This window comes from Scardinius erythrophthalmus (genome assembly GCF_964197995.2).
Source record: "Scardinius erythrophthalmus genome assembly, chromosome: 24".
NCBI lineage: Eukaryota > Metazoa > Chordata > Actinopteri > Cypriniformes > Leuciscidae > Scardinius > Scardinius erythrophthalmus.
Window position 1 is genome coordinate 17,844,711 of NC_138244.1, and position 24,038 is coordinate 17,868,748.

The 24,038-nt window shown below is 40.5% G+C and overlaps 1 protein-coding gene across 1 annotated transcript; it reads left to right on the forward strand.

The window, feature by feature from the left end:
* Positions 1-4,288: 4,288 nt before the first annotated feature.
* Positions 4,289-23,727, forward strand: klf13 (Kruppel like factor 13). The gene is made up of 2 exons (XM_081355825.1): positions 4,289-5,058; positions 22,165-23,727. The coding sequence occupies exons 1-2, from the start codon at positions 4,608-4,610 to the stop codon at positions 22,488-22,490; spliced, it is 777 nt and encodes a 258-aa protein (XP_081211951.1). The 5' UTR covers positions 4,289-4,607; the 3' UTR covers positions 22,491-23,727.
* The last annotated feature ends 311 nt before the right edge of the window (positions 23,728-24,038 follow it).

Below are 24,038 nucleotides of genomic sequence, written 5' to 3' on the forward strand. Positions count from 1 at the left end.
ACCAAATGAAATATCGAACCCAGGAAGAGGTATAGGACTGCAATGTACTGATCATTGTTCTGAATCTGATTTAGACGATGATTTTGACAAAAACGCAACATTCAAGTATTGAAAAAAAAAATGAAAATGCTGCATCTGAAATCGCATACTTCCCTAAAGTATAGTAGGTGAAAAACAGTAGGTCACAAAAAAGTGTGTCTGAATTCACAGTACTTAAAAAAAAAAAGTAGGCAAAAAGTACCTGGGTGACCTACTTCTTCCGGTGAGATTCTGAAGTGTGCATATGGACACATGAGGCCACGGGAGCGGATTAATGAATGGCAGTGAAGTGACCCAACTGATACTAGTAGGTCACGTGATAATGACAACATGATGAATTTAGTACATCCGATTTACATTCACACACATTCATATACATAGAACGTACTTTTTTAGTAATCACTTGCACAATGTTCTACTTGCTACTCATTTAGGGGCCGGACTTTCTAATTCTAGAGAGCATTTGATTGGACAAAAATCTGTGTGGTGCAGGATAAGTCATCAACATTTTTGGTCTGTTTTTCCAGACGACAGACAATATATTTCAAATACACATTTATGTGAGTATAGCACAAGGAATAAGGCAATTTTGATTTCATGGAGTCATTAAAGCTACACTGTGTAGGATTTTCTCCCATCTAGCGTTGAAATTGTTTATGACTACCAACTGAATATTACTTTCTAGCCCCTCCCATTCCGAGGGCGTTTTAACTCCTACGATGGCCGTATTATTTCAAATCTGCCGGCAGTCGCGAGTAATCTCCCCCTCGCATTCGTCACGGTGTCACTGAGTGTTAAAATGCGAAAGGCGAAGCTTGAATTTCCAGGTATGTCCCTCTTTGGCTAATGTATTTTCAAGATGGAGGCGCAACATGGCTGCCGCCATTCGAGCGACTCGCTCGTATGTATTCTAAATGGCAGATTCTACACTTACGAGAATACATGATTAGTTGGTAGAAGTAATTACACATTAATGAGCACATATCATTTTCAAAGAACAAAGTGTTTTTTGCTAAGAATCAACTTAAAAAATTACACAGTGTAGCTTTAAAGTGACTTAATTGTTACAACTTGAACTGTAAATGACAATTCGCTACTTTATTGTTGAGACAGACAAAATAACTTTGTGGCATGTGTAACCTAAATATCCAGCTGGACCAAAGCCAAGTTTTGGACACTGATTGAATAAACTGCAGTTTGGACTTGTGTTTGTCTCTCAGAAGCATTAAATCCTTAACTTATGCTCACATAAATCAGAGACACTTATGAATTTTTAATTTTAGGTCAACTTTCCCTTTAACATCTATGATACATCTCTTTGTTCTCAGTTTATCTAGAAGCTGCTTAATATTTTGGACAAGCTGTCCGTGCGTAATGTTTTATATTGTGCTTTAGTCTCCTTGAACAGACAAAACAATAGCGCAGCATCTGGTTGAAGCTCAGCTCTTGTACCTTTTTGTTGGATGTTTGTTCTGGAGTGTTTGGGACAGTGCAGAACAGCGTGATCCACAGTAGTCATTGAGGTCAGAAATCATGCCAAGGACAAGGGAGGAAATTTCACCATGTGAAATGATTGACCAGTCAGTATATTATGCAAGAGCACTGTTGATGTTATCCGGGAAGTTCATGCAGGTTGTTATTCTCACGATCGGGTTTGTTTTGTAGGTATAAGCACATTTGTTATATGTCGTGTGCTGCTGAAGTCTGCAGAGGGGTGTCGTTGAAGTTGTCTTTGGGTGCTGATCTGAGACCAGATCTGTGGTTTGTCTTTTGATGGTTAAAATCAGAATTGGTCTGAGACAAAGCTGGTCCAAGATCACATGCATGATGGGAAATTATATGTTTCCCAACTCTAGATCAAAAGTACAAAGCTTAACCACAAGTAGTAAACAGCCTCTGAGTTTCACATGTGCCAGAGCTGCTGAATTGACATTTAAATGCTACAGTAAGGTCAATGTAAAAACACACAAAAACATGACCGAGAGAAAGAGCAAAAAGAGAAAAAGAAACGGCCACACAAAATCCTCTGCAGCAATCAAGCCCTGGTTATCAGAGTCAGGCCGTGATGAGAGTGCAGGTCATTTCTAATTTATGGCTTCCACAGAAAGGAGACAAACTGAACTGTATTATGTGACCTTCAGTCCTTTGAGGTGTGTTTGCCAATCAGACTCTCAGATCACGATGACACGTTGTTAGGAAGCGTGCAGTCAAGTGGTGATTATGATAGACACTGTAAGAGCTGCCACATTATAGTCCTTCTTTGCTTGTTTAGTGAGGGAAAGGAATCACATGCACAACCCACATGAGTCATGACTGGAAAGTATCAGTTTCCACCTATAATGACTGCGTAAAACGTATCAACTTGCTTAGGTAAAGCTGACAGGGCTTTGAGGGAGTTTTATCTATCTATCTATCTATCTATCTATCTATCTATCTATCTATCTATCTATCTATCTATCTATCTATCTATCTATCTATCTATCTATCTATCTATCTATCTATCTATCTATCTATCTATCTATCTATCTATCTATCTATCTATCTGTCTATCTGTCTATCTGTCTGTCTGTCCTAACCACTTTTTCTTTTTTCCTATATTGACAAAGGCAGAAAGAGCCTCATTAAGTCAAGTTCTATATAAACAATAAAAAGGTTATATTAAATTTTCCATGTGCCATACAAGGAAACTAATCTAAAAAGTCTAATCAGCCCATGTGGCTATATGGGCCTTGTGTTCTAGGACAGCATGGCCTTGAATGGGCAGTTCCACCTGTTCGTACGGTCAGGCTGTCCTCACAAACTGTTTGTAAGTCCAATGGGATTACATCTCAAAAGCCAGAGAGGACAAGTGTAACAATCTTCAGTAGCCTAATGATGCAGAGCCCCAGGGGAATACAATATTTCTTGATAGTATAGAAGGATGGCTGAGTCATCTCACTCACATGGTGAAATTGAGGATGTGATTCAACACTCCTGAAACGTTTTATTGATTAATGAGAGAAGAACACAAATATTCAATGTGTGGAACATTGAGTTTCATTTAAATTTTCTCACTGGCATCAAAAATGCATTTGGTGTCAAATTGTATGGTGAGGTGCACATATACATCCTGTGGTGTGTTCTTGGAGAATCTTACACTTATTATTGAATCACAGACATGTTAATTTAAATGCATTCTAATATGAAATGCTCATTTAGGTGCAGAATATCATTTACAGAATATTATATAAAGAGCAAAAATAATTCTGTAAAATATATCAAATTAATATAAAATAATAACACAAAATAGAATTAATTACAATTATGAATACATATTTTTATATCATTTATCTTTTTAGGGGTCATTTTCTTCCATTTGAGACCTGAGGCAGCCATCTTGTGAAATTTGAACTGCCGTCTTGTCGTTATCCTGTGATTTGCTTTAGAAACACTGCATGAAAACAGCCAGTTCTTGTGGTGGTGAAAGAATATGTAAAGTAATACAACCAGATGGCTCTCTGAATGCCATGTAGCCTTGCTCTCAATGAACACTTAGAACTTTCCAGAGAAGTACTGTGAATAGGACTGAAAGAGAGTACATTGCTTTCCCACAGGAGAACAGTGCATCGTTAGAGCTGAAGTGTTGGGCTTCAGCCCTTTATTTTCTCCTCTCCTGCATGCTTTCATATGGAATAAAAGATTAAGTAACTTTTGAAACACTGATCTCCATTTTCACCCCCACAGTCTGCTTGTGTAATGCAGGAATATGAATATATTTTCCAGTCTGGGATTCAGTTGGAGAGGGAGAGAGGGAGAGGGAGGGGGAGGGGCAGGGGGAGGGGGGAAGCATATTATAGCTATTATAGCAGTACTGTTTCGTCATTCAGTAGATCATTTAATATAGTGTAGGTCCTAATCCTGCTTTTTTTACATTACTAATCTTGATCAGAATGCTTTGAGAGGGTGAGGGGAAATCTTTATTGCTTTGCTCCATTCACATATTCTGTCTAGACCATTTTTCACTATATGATAACCACCAATTACTTTGCCATTTAAATTAGGCTATGGATAAAAATATAATGCTTTAAAGTAATCTCCTTCCTGAGTGGAGTTCCTTTTTATACTTTGTAAAAGTTTGGTGGGGGCAAGTAAGGTAGCGAACTCAGGGACACGTCGCCATCCAATGGGTGCGCGTGGCTCGGATGACGTTGCCAAGCGCTACCGGCGACACGCCCCCAGCATGGATACAATCAGCACTAATCGGCGCACGGCATACTGTCACTTTAACGTTGTGAGGACTACAGCCACGATGGGAGTTTTGATACTCAATCAAGACAAGTTTTCAGAGCTCTCATCACCGGAAACTTCTCTCTAAAGGAAGAAAGCAGTCGGTGTCGCGCGCTCACGGCTTGATCTCGCATGATTTACATGCAGGATGTCAGTGTTGCTGAAAAGCCGGTAAGATAGTGCAAAGTGATTTTGCTTATGAGAGCTGCCTATTCAGCACCACACAAAGGGGATCTACTGAGTTCAGTGGTCTGCTGTCATTGGGTTTGAATGTCATAAAAATTTTCTACTCTTAAAACGAAATGGATCACTTCGCAGCAGAGTGCCTTGTGTCAATGTCCAGCCAAGCAATTGTCCACGGTCCAAAAGGGAATAGAGAGATCAAGCCCGAAACTGCGTCTGCACAGAGGAATGGAGAAGAAACCAAGGAGCCTTTGAAAGACAACTCATCTCTTTTTGTGGTGGCGAGAATTCTGGCGGATTTTAATCAACAGACCCCCACCAATTTTGCCGAGCAGGCAAAAGTAAAAGAGGAGAGCACGCCACCAACAGCAACCCCGACCAGAGATGATGGGAACTCTGCCACACCTACCACCATCACCGGCGACCCTGCTCTTAAACAAAGAAACAAACGATTTAGGGGGCGAATTGAACAAGAACCCCCACAGAAAAAGCACAAATGCCACTATTCAGGTTGTGAAAAAGTTTATGGCAAATCGTCCCATCTCAAAGCCCACCTAAGGACACATACAGGTCAGTTTCCATTCCTGCCAAGTGTTTTGCCGTTTCGCAGATCCAATGTAAACATCGCGACACATGTTCCGCACAAGCTCAGTTTTACTTGACGGGACAACTGTTGTCGCACTGAATACTATGGTATCTTTTATAAAACGTGCATTTACTCTAACTTGTTGTTTGAAGGGAATAGTATTATTCGATGTAGCCTCGTAAATATTGTCACGCCCACCATGAGGAATATGGTAAACAGCAACAGTTCTTCTCCATCAGAGCCTCGCCTATATGAGCCACCTCACACACACACACACACACACACACACACACACACACACACACAAGCCCACCAGTTTGGAGTTTCAAAAAGCACTTTATTGGCATGATTATTCTGCGAATAATATTCCCCAAACATTAATACACACATCAAGAACGGTGACAGCGAAGAAAACAATACAATAAAAATAATAGTAAATTAAATTAAAGAAATATTATATTATATAATATTAAAGAAATACGATTAAAGAATACTATAAAATAAACATTCAACAAGACATTATTGCATAACAAACCATTTACAACATATGCGCGCGTGCTCGTGCATACAGACTTATTGTAGGCTACTCTATATGAATACCTTGGCATAAACAAAATCTGCACGCAATTAAATGTAACACTGCAGCAAAGAAGCCAAGAACCCCATGATGTAATCACTCATAAAAGTCTTGTATTCTATAGTTTCAGGAGTCGATGGTGGTGGTTGGTTTGCGAAAAGTGCACTAGTAGCTCGCGGTGCTGACAGCAACGGTTCAAAACAGCAGATTCGCGTATACTTCGTTTTTTTTTTCTTTGCGTTAGTCCGTTAGATATATTCAAGGGGGTTAAAATGAAAACTGAATAAAAGATGGGGGTTGGTGAGACTTCTGCGGTTGCTTGTTTGACTGTTAAGCTCTTTGTTGTGATGTGCCACACCCCCGTCAGACAGACTGCCAGCTGATCTGGCCAGCAACAGACTCGACCAGCCGAGCGCGGAGTCGCGCAGACAGAGTGCCCGCCCTCGGCGCGCACACCTCAAGCCTTTATAATTGACCGTTAGGATGTAAAATACATTTAGGAGAGTAATTGCACGTTCTGTACCACGTTTTCACGCGTCGTGGCGTGCAAAGCCGCCGCTATCATTTTATGTGTTGCTGTCTTCATGTCAGACAATAGATGTGCTAAATAAACGTTCTTGACACCTTATGGCCTCTGATCAGAGATAAATAGCATAAGTGTGAAAATTGTGTCTGGGTTTCCCGAAACACAACCTAGTTACTTAAAATGATGAATGTTCAGCCGCAGCAACTGTTTCTTTCAATTATCTGGTGTCAATGTGTGATGATTCAAATTTGATACACCCAGGCCTGGTTTCACATACAGGGTTTAGATTAAGCCAGGATTAGACTTTAGCTCAATTAGGACATTTAAGTAGCTTTTATAAACGTGCCTTAGAAAAAAAAAACATGACTGATTTGCATCTTGACACAAAGCAATGGCAGTAACATATTTTGAGAGATGTCTAAACTGAAAGCAACTAGCACTGACAGTGACAACTCAAACATTCATTTAAGTCTGTGACTAGCTTAAGCCTTGTCCGTGAAACCATTCTTTATCATCTTCTTTGCCTGATTTACCAGATGTAGAAGTTTAAGAATGTGTAATTATAATTGTTGGTTGATCACTTATCTGAATATTGGGGGAGGAGACATCACTAAAAAAAGTTGCTGCCTTAAATTTTTACAGTGTAGCCTACTTATTTTCAAACTAGTTGTTTTGGGCAATCCACTGACTGAAAACATGCAGTTCTGCACATTAATTAATCGATCTTAAGGTAGTCCTGTACACATTTTTTTGAAGTAAAGCTATTGTGCAGACTGAACAAGTAAATCACAGCACATTGTTAGCATTCTAATTAAAGCACTAGAGTTAAACATATAAAAAGTAAAACAATATAACACAAATGTGAGTAAACTAGTCATTCTCACTAATCCAGAACCTAACTAATCAACCATAGTGACTCATCTCATGTGGTTCTGGTGTTCTGAAAATCTGACATATCTGCTTACGATGACTTTAAACTGTCATCTTTGAAACTTCAACAAAGGCAGAACGTCGCATCAGATATACAACCAGGATGTACGCAACAATAAATGTGTTGAAAATGGTGGTTGCACATCTTGTCTTGCATGCTTATCAGGATTTGCTGCCACCACAAAAATCATATCTTGTGAGGCTGGCAAGACAACCCCCAAAACCTTACCTTAACATTAAAAGAATGTTTATAGTTTAAACGATTACATAGATACATTAAAATAATGATATAGTGTGGATTGACCAGATTTTCAGTACACGCCTTGTATATAATACTGTAAGCTTTGAAGTACTTGAGGGCGTGTCATCTACACAGTTGCTGTTTCTTTTAGTTTTTACTTTGCTTGATAATAGGTTTGGCCTTTTACAGTATATATAATGACATGTTTATGTCGAAACACACCACATACCACCCTGCATTCAGGCATATTGTTCTGTAAAACTCTAGCTCCAGTTGTGGTCCAGTGTATGGTGTTGGTTATATGTGTCTAGTTTTGTGTTGACAGGATAAGTCATCTAGAGCAGATAAACAGCACAATTCATAATTTGTGGTGATTTTGTTTATGGTGTGCATTTAAGACCTCCCTCACTTCCTGTCTTTCAGTTGGGTTATTCTCTAAGTTCCAGACTTTAGATTGGGTTTCACTGTAGTCACCGGGCTGCGATCGGACCATGATTCGGTTAAACAATGAGTGTTCCATCTCATTTGTTTTGGTAATCAGAGAATGTAGGTCATTTGAGTTCAGGCTCAGCCAACCTGCTCTGTTATGGAAGCCTTTCTTAAGTACTCAGCAGATTCTCCATCAGTCTCTACCAATGGAGCAAAGAGAGAATGGATCTTTCTCTCAGCAACACGCCGCTTTTTGAACTGAAGGGGGAACACAGAGTTATAAAAACAAACTTGGGGGAGCCAAAAGTACTGAAGTCCTCATTTGACTGCTGCAAACGCCCTGAATTCCCTGCTGGTTCTGGTTTGAACCCTGCTTTGGATCATTTGTTTTAATCTAGAAGGAATCGGGCACAGGGTTGCATCCAGTTTTCTATTCAGAGCACAGTGTGGTCGATGGAGTCATATTGTACAGTGGTAGGATAGAAGCTTGGGCTTTCTTTCATGCGCAGAGATGCAGTCACTCTAGTCAAACTGCTTTCATAAAAACGATTAGTAATTTCTGACGAGTGCAACAGGTCTTGATATGTTTCTTTGTTGCATGTTTCTGTCATGGCAACTTCGTAATAAAGTGTAAATATTTCATTTGTTTGCAGGACCTTGGCAGTGTTGTGCTATACGGTTGAATGAGTAAATCTTGGGGAAAGGGGGGAGGGCCCAACCATCACAAGTGCAAGCTTGCTGGAAAAAGAAGGCGTTTTATGATAGAGCTGGAGCAGATGTACTCTCATGATTATACAACATTGAAATATTGCAAAGGGCTCAACTTAATGCTTTGAAATGCACTGCCAAAATGCAGTTTTTTAAACTGTAATGTTCTTAAATGGAAGGAACCTTTGACTTTGTACTTTTGAAGACAGTATTGCATTAATAGAGATAACTATGTCAGCGTCAGAGTCTTTTTTTTTTAAGTTTTATGTCCCTTCCCAGGAATTTGTTACTAGCTCACATAACTTTGTAAAGCACTTGTTTGCAGACTGAAAAGACCCTTTCCATCTCCAACTGTCTCAAACCACATACGTTTGCCAAGCCAACAATTTTAGGTTCAGGATCTATTTGTAGCTTTGTTTTCTTTTTAAAGAAAGACTATGTATTGTAAGTTCTTGCCCTCAGTAATTCTGTGGTAACCTGTGGTTACAGAGTGTCCCTTACTTAGTTAAGTCTGCTAAAATGACCTTCTTTTGACCTTTTGAGAGGATGGTTTCAGTTTAATCTGTACTAGCCCTGCTTCTGTTGTCTGGGTGTCATTATGAACTTTTATCTAAAATGTTATAGTCAAGTTAAGATTAGATCTTGGCCTAGGAGAGCATCAAGCGTAATATTTGACAGATGTTTTATGGCTGTGCAGAGTCTCAAGGCAAGAAAGGAGGACACACAGGAAAAGTTGGAGAGGGTAGAAAGAAAGGAAAAGATTCCAACCAGCATGTGGCTGAATAAGGAAGGGCTCATTAATCATCCTAATAAACACAGATGGACAGATTCAGAGATGCTTGGTTTGCATTCGATGAGTTGTTAACTGTAATGGTGCACATTGTGCTTGCAGATGATAATTTATAACATTATCATTACTTTATTAGACTGCAGTTGACTTGTGATGAGAAAAGGAACTTGTGGTAGGCATATGCAGATGAAATGGGTGTGGGGCCATCCGGGAGCAAAAAGATTTTCACGAAACCTGCAAGTTTCGGTTCAGTAAGAGGAAGTGACATGGCTTGAGAAGAAAGCCAAGGCCATGACTGTGACGTATTCTGGCGGTTCAGTATGCAAAAAAAAGACATGGTGTCCTTTCAGTGCATGTGACTTTTCTCGTAAATGTAGTTCCTCTGAAAGTATTCTGCATGCGACAGTGACACCTGACTTTCAAAGTGAAACCACTGGATTAGTATTTTACCTCTACAGTGTTCGGTTTCTACACATTTAAAGATTTAGCCTAATGCAATGCAATGCAAAAACAACAACAACATTATTTTCCTTTCAGCATTAAATATGTTGAAATATGAAATATGTTGGGTTCAATAATGCTGATTACTTCAAAATATAATTTCAACTAGTCAAAAAAAAAAGAAAAGAAAATTTTGAGGTACTTACAATGGGGCCAATTTTTTGAGAATTTAAAAGCAGAATTTTTTTTTTTTGCAGGTTTCCATGTGTTTTGTTTGTCTTATGTCTGTACTATTAAAACAGTGAGTATTTTAATGTCCCTGAATATGCATAATTCACTTGAAAATTTTGAAAACCTAAAAAAACCCACAAAACTCAACATTATGCCACAGATGCGGCCAATTGAACTTTACAGAAATTGTACCCGAAATATTCCTTTGGCTTGCATTCGATTAAGTCACTTTCCAATATAATTCTATCCAAAGGTTTTCACCATAATTGTGCTTGTTAGCATTCTCTTCTGATGCTTTCTGAAAGTCAAGGTTAAATGAACAAGTTCATTAGGTTCACAAATTGCTTTCAGTGGCAAACCCATGACAGACCCTCGTGATCAGAATGGGTACATGTGGCCCCTGTGTTCTTGGTTAATCTCCCTCACCCCATAATTTAATCTTCTCCCGGTACAACTCTATAATGTCATCTGAGCCCAGATCCTAGACTCATTATTCTGATTGGGATACTCAGGACCTGAATCACTAGTCCTTGTACTCATGGGAATATCTCCAAGGAAGTGGAGGGGCATGTTACCACATCAAGCCACTAAGTACTTGAGAGAGTCTTGAATATTGATAGCACGCCTCAGATCACACTGTTGCATGATGTGCTGTGCGAGGGAGATTAAATGAGATCACCTCCAAGGCCTCCGAGGTTTTTTTGTAATCCTCCGTAGCATTGAGATGGTAAGTTTGAGCGAGCGGAGCGGTGGGACATAGAAGATGAGTGCAAACGCGGTACACAAATTGCTCATTCTGCTGAGTGGGATGGGGAAGAGAAGGGGAACACAGCAGGTTGAGGGTCTAAGGTTACCAGACAGCTTTGTCTGATCTCCTGTGAATATGAGGAGGCGGGGTTCCTCTTCAGACCGAAGGAGAATAAGAGGACAGAATTGGTCACAAATTGATGAGCAAGATTGGCTAAAGCAGCTTTGTTGGGAGAAGGATACTAACAAGTATATTGTGCCACCAAAGACAGGATTGGCTTTTTACAAACTGATAACCTCACACTTATCCTTAACTAATTTGAACAAGATTGTTCAAATTAAAACATGTTTAATTTGGAATCACAACTCGGCATGATGTAGTTCTGTTGTCCACCACTTGCCTTGACTGTTATGAATTACGTGATTATAGGGTCATTAGGAAAGGTCATGCTGCCTCTGTGTGTGGCTAGTATGCATTAGCTTCAATCATCAGTAGCACCCCTCTTTAACATACACATAAACAAAGCCCATAATCACATATTTCACAGTTGGTTAGATTTTTTGTTTCGGCCGGTGAACCATTATGTTCCTTACGTGATCCTTTATATTGTGTTCAAGAGTCCCAGGAGATATAGTAGTGTGCACAATGTATAGATGACATTGTTTTGCTACAGAATTCAGCGTATGGATAAAAACAGTGTACGTAGTCAAATGTTTTCACTCGAACAATAGATCGGACCATTGGTTAAAGTGCACATTAAAGCACACCATCCTCCCACGTTTATAGCAAATACGTGCAAAATTAAACTGACTTGTCAGCCATTTTTCTTTCCTCTGCACTGGGTTATTTACAGACATGACATCCTGTGCAGTTCAGGTGGAGGGTTTAGAGGATGGGCTGGACCTGGGCACTTTTGCCCTGTGCTGGGCGCAGTGCCATGGGTGGGGTGGGTCTGGGCGCAGTGTGAGGGTGATTGCTTCACAACAAGGAATCTGCTCTCTCTGACTAAAACTATTTTCCGTTCCACACCCCTGGCCTGATACCTTGTAACCAGAATATATGTTAGATGCCCAAGAGTGCATGGGCTTGGCTGACCCACTTGTCATTCAGGATACACGCAATGCTTGTTAATTTGGAATGCTGTTAAGCAGGGGTCACATGAGTTTTATGTGTTTACTTGTGTTTATGTTTGAGAGAAGATTAGAATAAAGAGAAGTTAAAAGAAATTAGTTATAATAGGTCAATTAGCCTTTAAAAATATCAGAAACATAATTGTTTTAATGTTTTAGTTTAGGTTGTAAAATGTCTTATGTTGCTACTCCCCAAAACTTTTACACTTTATTTTAATGTGTCCCTGGTACAGTGTAATTATACATTTTAAGTACTGAGTAATAGTGATTAAATGTACTTACTATAGGGTTAGGGTAGGATTATGGTTTGGTTTAGGGTTATTGCATGTAATTATGCCTAATTTATAGTTATTACTATAGTAAATACATGTAACGTGTAACAAGGTTACATTAAAATAAAGTGTTACCAAATGTTTCACCACATGGCATTTTTTAGAGCATAATATTAGCATTTTAAACTTCTTAAATGGTATACAAGTTTTTTTAAATCCATATTAAATTTAATTTCTAAGAACTTGGAACATCATAAGAACTAAACATTTCTATGTGCTTTACTAAATTTTTATTTTATTTTAAAGATTTTTGCTTTTATTTATCATGGACACTCTTCATGACATTAGCTATGTTTCCATCCACCTATTTTTATGCACATTTTGGGATATTGCATAAAAACTGCTGAATGGAAACGCCAAGATGCACATAAATTCAAAAAATGTTGAGTCTGGTAATTTTTTACCCGATAAGAAACCATGAGCATAAACAACGATGGAAACACATTTACAGAATAAAGTCCTTGATGCGCATCAAAAAATCATGCGACTGCACGATTGGATGGCATAACTAGATTAACCAGCGGGCCGATCTTTACACGGTTAGACTACTACATTCCTAAACAGCAGGCATCTTCCTCCGAAATGCGTTTATTGCGTTTCGTCTGTGTGCTCTGAGACGCAAGTAATTTATTATTTATGAAAATTATTACAATGGCTTCTCCTACTTTTCTTAGTGATATTTAGCGTCAGTTGTTCTCTTCGACTCTCTGAATGAAAACGCTGCTTTATTCGCGTATGTTTTATGCAATATTCCCATTTTGCACATAAGTTAAATTCGTAACTTTGGATGGAAACATAGCTACTGACCCAGTTAACTATACACACCGGTTCTGTCCACTTAGCATTTCTCATTTCTGTGAAGATAAAGTCTCTTTGTGTCAGATTTTTACAGTCATTCTCCTGTGTGAATGGTAGAAACCTTGCTTTGGTGCATCTCTCTCTCACTCAAATATGATTGGCTGAAGTGCTAAAGCCCCCTGGGTGTTTCATCATGCGCTTATCCGCCCTTTTGCAGTCATCCATCTCTCCTGAAGCAGCCCTCACTGACGGGAATACAGCTCTCTTATTTTTCTTTCATATGAAGAAAAGCATACAGTCTTTAGCAACTATAAAAACCAAAAAACCACTCAGAATTCACCATACATTAGACCAACTCAGCCATATCTCACCATAGAGTTGGTGTTAGGCCTCAGCTTCCTATAAGTACCTTACGTACTCTGCTGAACTTATGGTTATTTAAGTTAGCTTTGGCAGCGTCATATAAAAGCCAGTCTGTTCCTACTCAACCATCCCCCAATGCCCTGTGTCCTCTCCACCCACCCATGAGGGTGTAAGGTGAAAGAACTGCTGAAGCGTTGTATAGTTTGAGCTATTTTTCTTTCATACATTTACTATGTATGGGTGTCGATGTCTCTGTGCAGGAAGAAGGGGATCTGGAGCTAGAGTGGAGCTGTATTTTCAGCTTGCTAAAGCATGAGCTGCTGACTTGGAGTCTCACGCAAACTCAACGTGGGGCGCTAACCCTGCAATTTGTGGGTGGGGATGTACTTTACGGAAAGGCAGAAGTGTGGGGGTGGGTACAGGGTGGAATCCGTTGTCAAAGCCCTCCATTGATGTAGGTCACTTGCTCAGCTTCATCTGCTGGCAATCTGATTTGAGGATCCTCTGCAGTTGCAGAAGCAATGCATGCATTTGGGTTTTTGAAATGAAAATTGAGGGGAGCCAAAAAAGAAAAGGAGAGAGGTTGTTCTTTGCTCTGTGCCAGAACCTTGGTTGCCTCCTAGGCTTTTATATTGACATTAGCTCTTTCCAGTGAGATGTTTGACCCCTTTACTGTCTAATAAATCTGTATGTGGAGGACCCCGGCCTGTGTGCTCTGCCAGGCGTGGCTGTGGGATGAAAAGGATCATTCAGTGGACAGTCATGGGGGAAGGGTTGCCTTAGTGGTTTCGCATAGAGAAGATCTCACTGTCAGTGGTGTCTACTCAAGGTAAATCTTCAGGAACTAGATATGCTCAAGGTGTAGTTCACCCAAAAATGAACATTTACTCTATTTACTTAACCTTGTTACATTTTGTTCAAAAAATGAATAACTTTTGTTTTCTTTTGCAGAAAACAAATAAATAAATTATAGTCTAAAGGGCCGTACACACCTGGACAAATATCGGCGCGCATTATCCGGCAGCGTTTTTCAACGCGCTTTTTGTGTTCACACCCAAGCGATTTTCGCTGACGATGAGCCGAGTGAACATGCAAATTCATTCCCTGACATTAGATGGCGCTTAATGTAAAACAGAAATACTCCATAACAGTTCTCTTTCATCAAGATTTTTGTAGTCGCTGTCGCGTTTGTCATATAGCCTAGTTCTTTATGTTCCGACACCAACGAGACCAGCAGCTCTACAATCATCTTGCCTTGCATCTTCCTCGTCTTATTTCTTCCCGGCAGTGTAGACGCTACTTGGCGTATATCTTCTTCGCGTTACGTATGTGTGCTCGGCAAGACCGTTTTGTGTTTGAGCGCCCCCAAGTTGTGTTTTACTGTAACTTCAGAAGCTCCATACACGTGAGCAAAAGCGGCAATCTCATTGGTCGGATAGTTTTTGACGCAGCGCGTCAAACCAAAAAAACGAAACCTGAGGCATTTTTTTACAAATGACGCTTTTATGCGTGGCGTTTTTCGCGTCGGTGTGCACACTCACATTGGCACCCTTTGTTTAGTCACGAGGCGAAATTCGTCCCGGTGTGAACAGGCCTTAAAGCAGTGGTCGGGAACCTATGGCTCACAAGCCACACCTGGCTCCTGACAAAAATCATGTGGCTAGCCAGGTCTCTCACCCTTTACCAACAAATGATCGATTCAAAATTAGACGCTTCACTAAAGATCAGGTCTCTTTCCCGAATAATCAGCTAATTACAGTTCCTTTGGTTGTACACTACTGCCTACCGAAGTTAATGAAAAGTTTATAATAATAATATATTTCAAGTTGTACCGGCCATAGTATGTGTTCAGTGTTGTTCGCTAGTGTTGCGACAGCAATCAGCAGCAAACCACTTACATTTCTATGGTAACTTAGAGCTCCAGCACTCCGATTCAAGCAGCTACGTAACTTATTTGAGGTAATGGTGAAAAAAAAAAAGATTTTTAGAACAGTATTGAAAATTTAAAAGTACATAAAAAAGTAACTGGACTAAAATGCATCCTTTTATTGAAAAAGGTGCCCTGCTGTGCCAAGAGACATTTCAAAATATTTCACTGGGTGTCGTATTTATGACCGTATGATAATCCGTGCAGCTTTCAGTGGGTGGAACTGTTTGAAGATATTAAAAACGACACATGGATGAATGAGAAAGATCGGGATGTGCTTGATATTAAAAATACATTTTAAAAGTGCAATAAGCCGTGAAAGAGAACTGAATCCACTACTGACAGGTTGTTTTCTGTGTGAGCTCAAGCATAGTAGCCTTTGTCTTCGGTTGCGCGCCTTAATAGTCAAATACGCACAGAAGTATGTCAAAATGCCTAACTTGGTGGGTATTCACGTAAACACGTTTGATGTAAGCACTGCGTTGTTCTTCACTCACTCATACAGACATACACACACACACACGCATTGGGTTTTCATGTTTTATGGGGATATTCCATAAGCATGAAGGTGAGAACTGAATTTTCCTTTTGGGTGGAACTATCCCTTTTAAGTTTTGCATCATTCAAGGATGTTAACAGAATCTCAAACAGCTTTGTTTAATGTTTGGACGATTTCATGGTTGACAAAATAAATGATCCAGCTGGACAGGAAGATTTGTCCATAAAAATTGGGATTTGAAAAGAGGACGCTTGTTCAAGATCAGCCTTCATAAGCAATTTCTGTTATTAGCTGTAGATATAAAAATATAATTTTAGCTCAGTGTCCTGACATTTAGCAGGCTTTGTGTCTGTACATGAGTGTCAGAGCAATGGGTGACCCCACCCACCTGCTCTTGCCTGTTACCATTTGTAGGCTTATGGTTACAGCTGTCTTAATGTCCCTCGTTAAATGGAGTTAAAATAATTAAGCTGTGTTGCAAAACAATCCTAGTGGCCCAGTTAGGCCAGGACCCGCAGAAAGGTCTATTCCAAGGCTGTAATCATGAGTAGGGCAATGCTGTGAGATGTGCTCCTCACAAGGTGGGAAAAGAGAGAGGAGGGGACGTAAATCTGCAGCAGTTGTGGCTGCTTTCTCATACAATGTGTCATAGACTCTGTGTGCACATGTGCTGTAGAGACTGGGAGGAGTGAGTTATGTCTACTAGGCTTGATTGAAATGCCTGATGGTGAAGGCTCTCTTGCCAGACACAAGGCCAGCACTATTGTTTCTCAACAGCATTAAAACCCTGGGAGGAGTATGTGCAATTGAAAAGCAAGTGGTTTTTGGCGTTTTTCATCAAAGACAATAGAGGTGATAAATTAAACATAGTTGCCTTTGTCACAATGTCTCTGGACAAGTCTGTTCCAGTCCTAATCGTTGCACCTGACCTAGCCGTAATGTCTTTGTTACACCCACATCCATTAGCATTAATCCTCAGTTTCTCAAAGTCACTGGCACGAACAGAGTACTGAGAGCCTGATGTGACTCACCAAGTCTCAATGTGGTTAGTCAACCCTGCGCCCCCTCCCTCCATTAGCACATACATATTTGTGTTGTACTTCTGTTTTTTGTTTCATTCCAACACTCGTCTCTGAATGCTGGAAAATTTTTGCTCAGTCAGCAATCTTCTGACTAGACCTTCACGAGATTAATATAAAGTTGTGTCTAATGCAGATATGACGATAATTTGCTAAATTACCCACAATTATAGTGTAAGTAAAAACTATGTTTGTGCCCAACTTTGTGGTTTTTGTTCTCCATGGTGTGTTGCGGTCTCTGTGAACTCACTTCTTGGCAACCTCTGTGTGATGGAGGGCGTGACCCATGCTCTCTCCCAACTTGGTTGCTGATGGGATTACATCCACTTCCAAAATTCCCTGCTCCTATGGGGTAGTAATGAGGTCATCTTGGCAAACATCTTAGCCTTAGCAGAAAGGGGAAGCTGGGTAGTTGGCAAAAATTCCCCAGTTTGCTGTGCTGAGACAAGCTGAGAACTTACTTGCAGACAGTTTAGGAAGCTTTGGGATTGCAAAGAGGCCTGTCTAGATTGTCAGTGTCCCAAAGCAGTCTTATCATTAACATTGAGGGCTTGAGCTGGCAGATTCCTGTATTACCCACCAGGAACAAATTATAACCTGCTGTGTAAGTGCTGCAACTACATTTGTGGTGCCATTTTGGAGCTTCTTATGGTTTTCCACAGATAATGAATCCAGAGGACGACCAGAGGCTAGGACAGTGCCCCTGATACAGAACTTTTGATCTAATTGGGATCACCATCTGCAACATTGGGATCTAATACATATGATATTGAAAGCATCCTGTCTAGTTCAAGTTTACATCTGTATTTGTTGTATTGTTTTTGCTTTGCCTCTGGCTAAAGGTAACTGAAGGCACATGTGTACTGTCTGTAAAATTCTTGGGAATAAACCTTGCAAAAACAAGGACAAATTCACAGTAACCTTCTTGATACTTATGGTTATAAATGAAGTCTTTTATACTAATCTAAGATCAGTTTCCACTCTCCTGGTCCTGACCGGACGTTCCTGCAAGTTAAAAAGAACAAATAGCAAACGGTTTCTGCTATAAACTCCTGTCTTCCATATTGTGTGGGCATTATGCATGGGTGCGGTTTGGTATCTGTAGGATTAATGTAAAATCTTTGTCTAATTACTTCAGTATAAACATTTTCTCAGTTTTCCGAATGACAGCAGCTGACGTGGGACTTGCAGAGTTTGATCTCTGGAATACATCTTTTCAGAGCACGTTCTAGGGCACGTTCAAGTGTGTGCTGCCCTTGAGCAAGCCTAGAGTGCACTTTGAGCTCATGGTTATAAAGGATTTGTAAGACCTCCCACTGGAGGTCCTCCCTGCCTGTCTTAATGTCTGCCTGCCTTTCTCACACAGTGTCTGGCTGTCTCCATTCCTACCTACGTCTCTGCCTGCGTAAGTGGCCTCACGGTTGAATAAACCTGAGGAATTTTATCTCACCCACACAGAGATGCTGGTAGCTCTTGTTGGAACAGGTGAGCGACACCAAGTCTCCTGGATCGACATTCGGTCTGCACTTGTGTTGCTCAGATAGTGGCCTGATCAGATGTCTGTGCCACAGACTGTTCACCTCAAAAGCCCCTTTTCTCCTGTTTCCTACAGATTCAAGGGAGTCTGAAGTTGTTCTTTATTCGGGCCTCTGTGCAATCGAGCATTTGCGATGTGTTTTTGTACATGAGAGAAGACATAAGTATGAGTTTATTTACTGACCCAGTGGCCCTGAAAGGGAACATTTATGTAAGGCTGCTGTCTGTGACATAATGGTATCGCCTCTGAAGGGAAACACTGTTGCCCAGTTACCTTCATTATGGGATGTCCATACTAGCAGGTGTGACGTAACTGCTGCAAAGGGTAACTGGGTCACTGTGTTCGTTAACATGGAGGTCAAATCTTAATCTCTCCTAATTACCTTCCCCAATTGCGAAAACACATGCAGAGCTAGTTGCACCACACCAGAGAGTCTATAGCCCATCAGTATGATGACATGCCAGTGCCTATGGCGTACAAACCATTATTATTATTATTAATATAGACATGTTGCAATGCTGCGGTTAAAAAAAAATGACCACGGGCAAGGGGTCAATAAAGTAAAGTTTACATAAATTTTGGCATGGACATTTGCATGAACAGCATGACACAGTTTCACCATGGGTTGCGGACTCACTATTGTTTTCCCAGAGGGACAAAAAGCAGAAGCGTCCTCATTGTCCCTTTTGCATGGTTCTTGATGTGCTGGATAGTGCCGCAGCAACTTCCATCTGTTATGAAACTGCCCCACGCTGGACAGTGCGATCTTTTTACATAAGCCTACTTCTGAGCCACATCAAGAGTGTCCTCATTGGTGAAAATAATATTCCCGGAAATGTGTCCCAGTTGAAAGTTATGGTCGCACCATGCAAGCAGAAAATGAAGATTAAAATAGATGAAAAGCTTAAACTTAAAAAACTTTTGAACTGAAATAGATATGTTCAAGTTGAAGTACCAAAATTATTAAACTAAAACTGAAATAAAAATGAATAGCTATATAAAGCTATATAAATAACAAAACAAACTGATAAAATGACAAAAACGAATTTTAAAATATTCATAAATACTATAATAGGATATAAATAATTTTAAAATACTGACAGCAAAGATTAGAATTTGAGATTTTTTTAAACCTGCCCTATTCGACTGCTTTGCTCGCGTGAGGATTAGACTTACTAACACCTGTGCATTCTATTGATGTCACCATTCACACCATTACATGGCCTAGTCCTGCTCATCTCTGTTTTAACCTGTAAAATATTCAATTTCATTCTATTGCAACTCTGTGAAGCTCCTCCATTTTTTTCCCTGACTCATAACACACACTTTACAACCTTGAGTTCTCACAGACGCTTTCTTGAATTAATTAGACTGTAAATTACAGGTTGGCTCCTGTCGTCACTGAAGGAAGAATCTTAAACCGCCCAACGCTCTGTCCCATTCCTACTACGCTAATGTTAGATCTTGTGTATTTATGTTTATACGCCACAATCATGACTAGATCCAGGATGTTTAAAACAGGTCAAACAACAGTGGCCCTCTCAAATTAGTTCTCGTCGGTGTGGCACATTTGAAGGTTAGAGGATTTAAATTGTGGTTTTGTATACTTATGGTATGTTTGGATGGGCTTGAATATGTGTGTGGCAAATGAGTATCAGATGATGTGTTTTTGAAGCAATGAGAGTGCTGAGAGGTTATTTGCTTTAGAGTGGGAGTGAGTGTTTGTGTGTGCGTAACTGTATTTTTGTGCATTTTGTCGCATGGGTGTGTGGGAGGATATAATATGGCCGATACAAGTGAACCTGCACAGACATTGTTATGGACATAAAGCTTCACACAGATTTTATTCTCGTGTGTGTGTGAAGGTTTTATTTGTTGACAATGTTGAAAGGGTCTATGTGTGAGGTGCATATGCCATCATGCATTTTTGTATGTGTGTTTGAGCAAATGGTGGGAGCAAATCTGTCTGAAAGTGAGTGATAGATCATAGATACGACTCTGCCTGCTGTTTCTCTCACTTTCTCAGTGTTTTATAGTAGGGGGAAGGGACCCCAGCAAAGCTGTCGTCCCACACATAAATTTGGTATCACGTATATGTTTCGTTTGAAGTTGTTTTTCATTGGGGCCTTAAGGGGAAACCACAAAACAAAGGCAGCAGCAACAAGCTGTCTGGATCACTGTGTTACTCTGTCTAATTTAACCAAGTAATGACTGAGATGTCTGGATATTTTTCCTGTTCTTTGCTTTTCAAAAATTATGCAAAGTGCAGATACAGAACCCATATGATTTCCAACGGTGGTTTCCAGACCTTTGTGGTGGCACTGCTCAGGGAGTGAAGCGGCTGTTGAAAAGCTGGTAAAATAAGTAAAGCAGTTCGCACATTCATGGGGGAAGACAACAAATGAAATGGAAATAAAATGCATGCTGTATCTGACATGTGGGCCCTTTTGTGCACAAAGAAATAGGGCGTTAGTACCACATCTACTCGCCTTACATGAAACTCTGAGGATACCGCACCGAGATATATGGTCCCATCTGGCTTTGGGTAGATTTGTGTCAAAGCCCACTTTTATTGCCTGAAGGGGAAAGGGTAGGGTATAATTTCCCATGCTTTTGGCTCATTGCTAGTTTCATGTTTGAGTACAAGTTGGGGCAGGGTACCAGAGTAGAGACTGTTAACCTGCCTAATTAAACTCGCTGTCTGGCTTTGCAACATGTGGCGGTAATGGGGGGAAGAAAAAATACTTTGCTAGGCCGTTTCGAGATGTGTGCCAGTTCCACATAAACCAGTGAGTATGTGTTTGTGTGTCCATCAGTTATCTCAATAATGAGTCAGTAAATCCTATAAGCCTCTTTGGAGCAGTCAAAATGATACATGTCCCTCTAGTATACTCATGATTCTCCAATTAGCATGATGCAATGCTTACTGGACTGGAACATATGGTTCATTTTGAATGCAGTGCATTCCTGGTTTAATGTGTGGGCTTTTCACTCAGCTTAGCGATTGTAAAAAAAAAAAAGAAAGTTTTTTGCAGACTTCTATAGGAGAGGATTAGCACACTCTCACAAGCCACTTCTAAATAGTTGTGCCACATCAGGTCTTTCACATCTGGTTAAAGACTGTTGATTTTGGGATTTAAAAGCCATCCATGGAAGGTAAACCCCTGCATGACCTGGACCTGAATGGTCTGGGTCATTCACCGTTGTTTTTAGTGTGAACTGATCTCGATTCTGTGGTGGTTTAGCTGTTCTAGTGTGTGAACTTGGGTTGTATGGGACCTGTATGGCTTTTGTGCTCTGTTCAAGGTTTGCCTTTTCTTCAGTGAATGCTACACGTTAGCATACCAAGAGAAACCACAAAACTGCTTCAACATCAGTGTAAAAGAGCATATTATACCAATGAGGCATGTCGGCACGGGCTTAACGGGGGCTATGTAGAATAAAAAGGCCGCAGTAGGACTTTCTTTACTGAAAGAGTTCATTGTCCACATAAGGACTGAAAAAAAAGAAATGGGTTCACATCAGTTGGCACCGTTGGCCCTATTTATCACTGTTAGCGACGCTTGGTGGTGTTTATGATGTGGCCTCCTTAACACCTTGTTTTTTACTTTTTCAAAAACGGATTCAAAGCAAAGTCTCAACAATTAAATTTCTGAAGCACAGCAGCAACTTCTTATTTGTAGATGCTTGTATATCTTTACTGATTCTTCTGTTTTGAAAGTATCACATATGTCTGACTGACCATGAATGTATGTAATAACTCTAACAGCTGTGTGCTCTGCTTTCTTTTTGTGTTTGTCACAGGAGAGCGCCCCTTTCCTTGCACCTGGCCCGACTGCAGTAAGAAGTTTGCTCGCTCTGATGAGCTGGCACGGCACTATCGCACCCATACAGGCGAGAAGAAGTTCGGCTGCCCCCTCTGCGACAAGCGATTCATGCGGAGCGACCACCTGATGAAACATGCACGCCGTCACTCCGACTTCCAGCCGGCCATGCTGAAGAGGCAGCATGGTGGTGGCAATGCCACCATTTCGAGCAACACGCGTCCCGGCTCCCTCAGCGATTACAGTCGATCTGATGCCTCAAGCCCCACCCTTAGCCCCGCCCTCAGCCCAGCCAACTCGCCTTAACCTGGCCGCACTTTCTGCCCACAGCGCCTGGGTCTCCAGGCTGATTTTTTCTTCTCTATCCATTGTTTTTCTTTCCCCAAAAAAATAACCGGTGTAATAAGCGCCCATGCTAAACCCCGCCGCTTGCTGTGGTGTACTGTACTGTACATAACTGCTTCTTGTAGTGCAATTTTCTTGTGCAACCCCTAAAAGAGAAAAAAAAAACACAAAAAAGAAAATGCCTTTTCCACATGGCAATATTTACATGATGTACCATATGTCTGTATTTTTATAGCTTCTGGCCACAGCCTCTTTCTATTATGTTTTTTTTTTTTTTTTTTGCTGATTCTTTCATATACAACCGCTCTGTTCAAGTGAACTAAAAAGTTGAAAGGTTTGACAGGTAAAGATGTTTCTTTTTTATTTAAAACGGGTGAGGGAGAGGGGCACACACACACCTCAGGATTCAGAACAGTTTTTTTCTCCTTTAATACTCACATTGACTGCACAATACAAGCATCACTTTACTCCGAAGTTCAACAGAGGTTGAATTTTGCGCCCTGCTCAGGGATGGCCTCGTTAGCTTGAAAGAATGAACATGATGAAGATAAACATACGTTAAGAAACAGCCTTACACTTGGACAAAAGGAACTTTTGCACTCTTTTTTTTTTTTTTTTGAGTTGGTTGGTTGGTTGGTTTTCACATCAGGGGAAGCAAATTCTGGGTTTTAACAGTCATTCATACTCTTTGATGTTTGTAAATTAGTCTTTTAAAGAGAGTAGCAGAACCACTCGCCAGATACGAAGGGTTGGGGGGTAATTCTGTCTTGAGACTGGAAATGACTTTATTTTCAACATCTCTATCTCCCCATAACCCTGTACTCACAAAGAGCTGTGCTGGCCTGGGTCCATGTTTCAAAGGGAATCCTCTCAATATAGCATGAATGTCGTGATCAATCCACTTTTACATGCTTGAGCCACCCAATGAAGAGAACAGACAGCACCACTTTTCTCAGTGGACTAAACTAAACTCCCCTTGAAATTTTGGAGGCTGAAGTTTCAAAGCAGCTGTTTCCTCAATAAAAACAGCACATTCATCAACTTCAGGGTTTTTCACTACAGTACGACACATTCAAAGGGACTCGTCTGGATGTACGCCTACTTCAGATACAAATAAAGACAAAAAGCACATGAGCAGAATCCACCAAAGACCAAGGTGTGAACGAGAGAACAGAGTTTTTTTTTTTTTATTCCACCCAAAGGAAGAAGGAAGGGAGGGAGGGAGGGATGTTGGCATCTTCTCAGGTAACAGCAGAAGTCCTGGCAGCAGAAGTCCATCTGCAGAGGCCTTCCACTTAGGAAACTGCATCATCCTACACAGGGCTATTCATAGCACACTAGCCAGGGAGACGAGAGCATTACAGTGGAGCTTTACGCACTCTGTCTCGCTCACTCTAGCTGATGAGAAGGAGTGGGCGTATGAGAGAGATGGATGGAGGGCCAAAGCAAAAGTTTAAAAGAAAGATATCAGTGTCACAACCAGGTGGCATGCAAAAATTTGTGAAATTA

What these genes read in the sequence shown, in the direction of transcription:
- klf13 (XM_081355825.1), top strand. Translation starts at nt 4,608, where the DNA reads ATGGATCACTTCGCAGCAGAGTGCCTTGTGTCAATGTCCAGCCAAGCA. An exon ending in CCACCTAAGGACACATACAG is followed by an intron (nt 5,059 to 22,164) that starts GTCAGTTTCCAT and finishes TGTTTGTCACAG; the next exon opens with GAGAGCGCCCCTTTCCTTGC.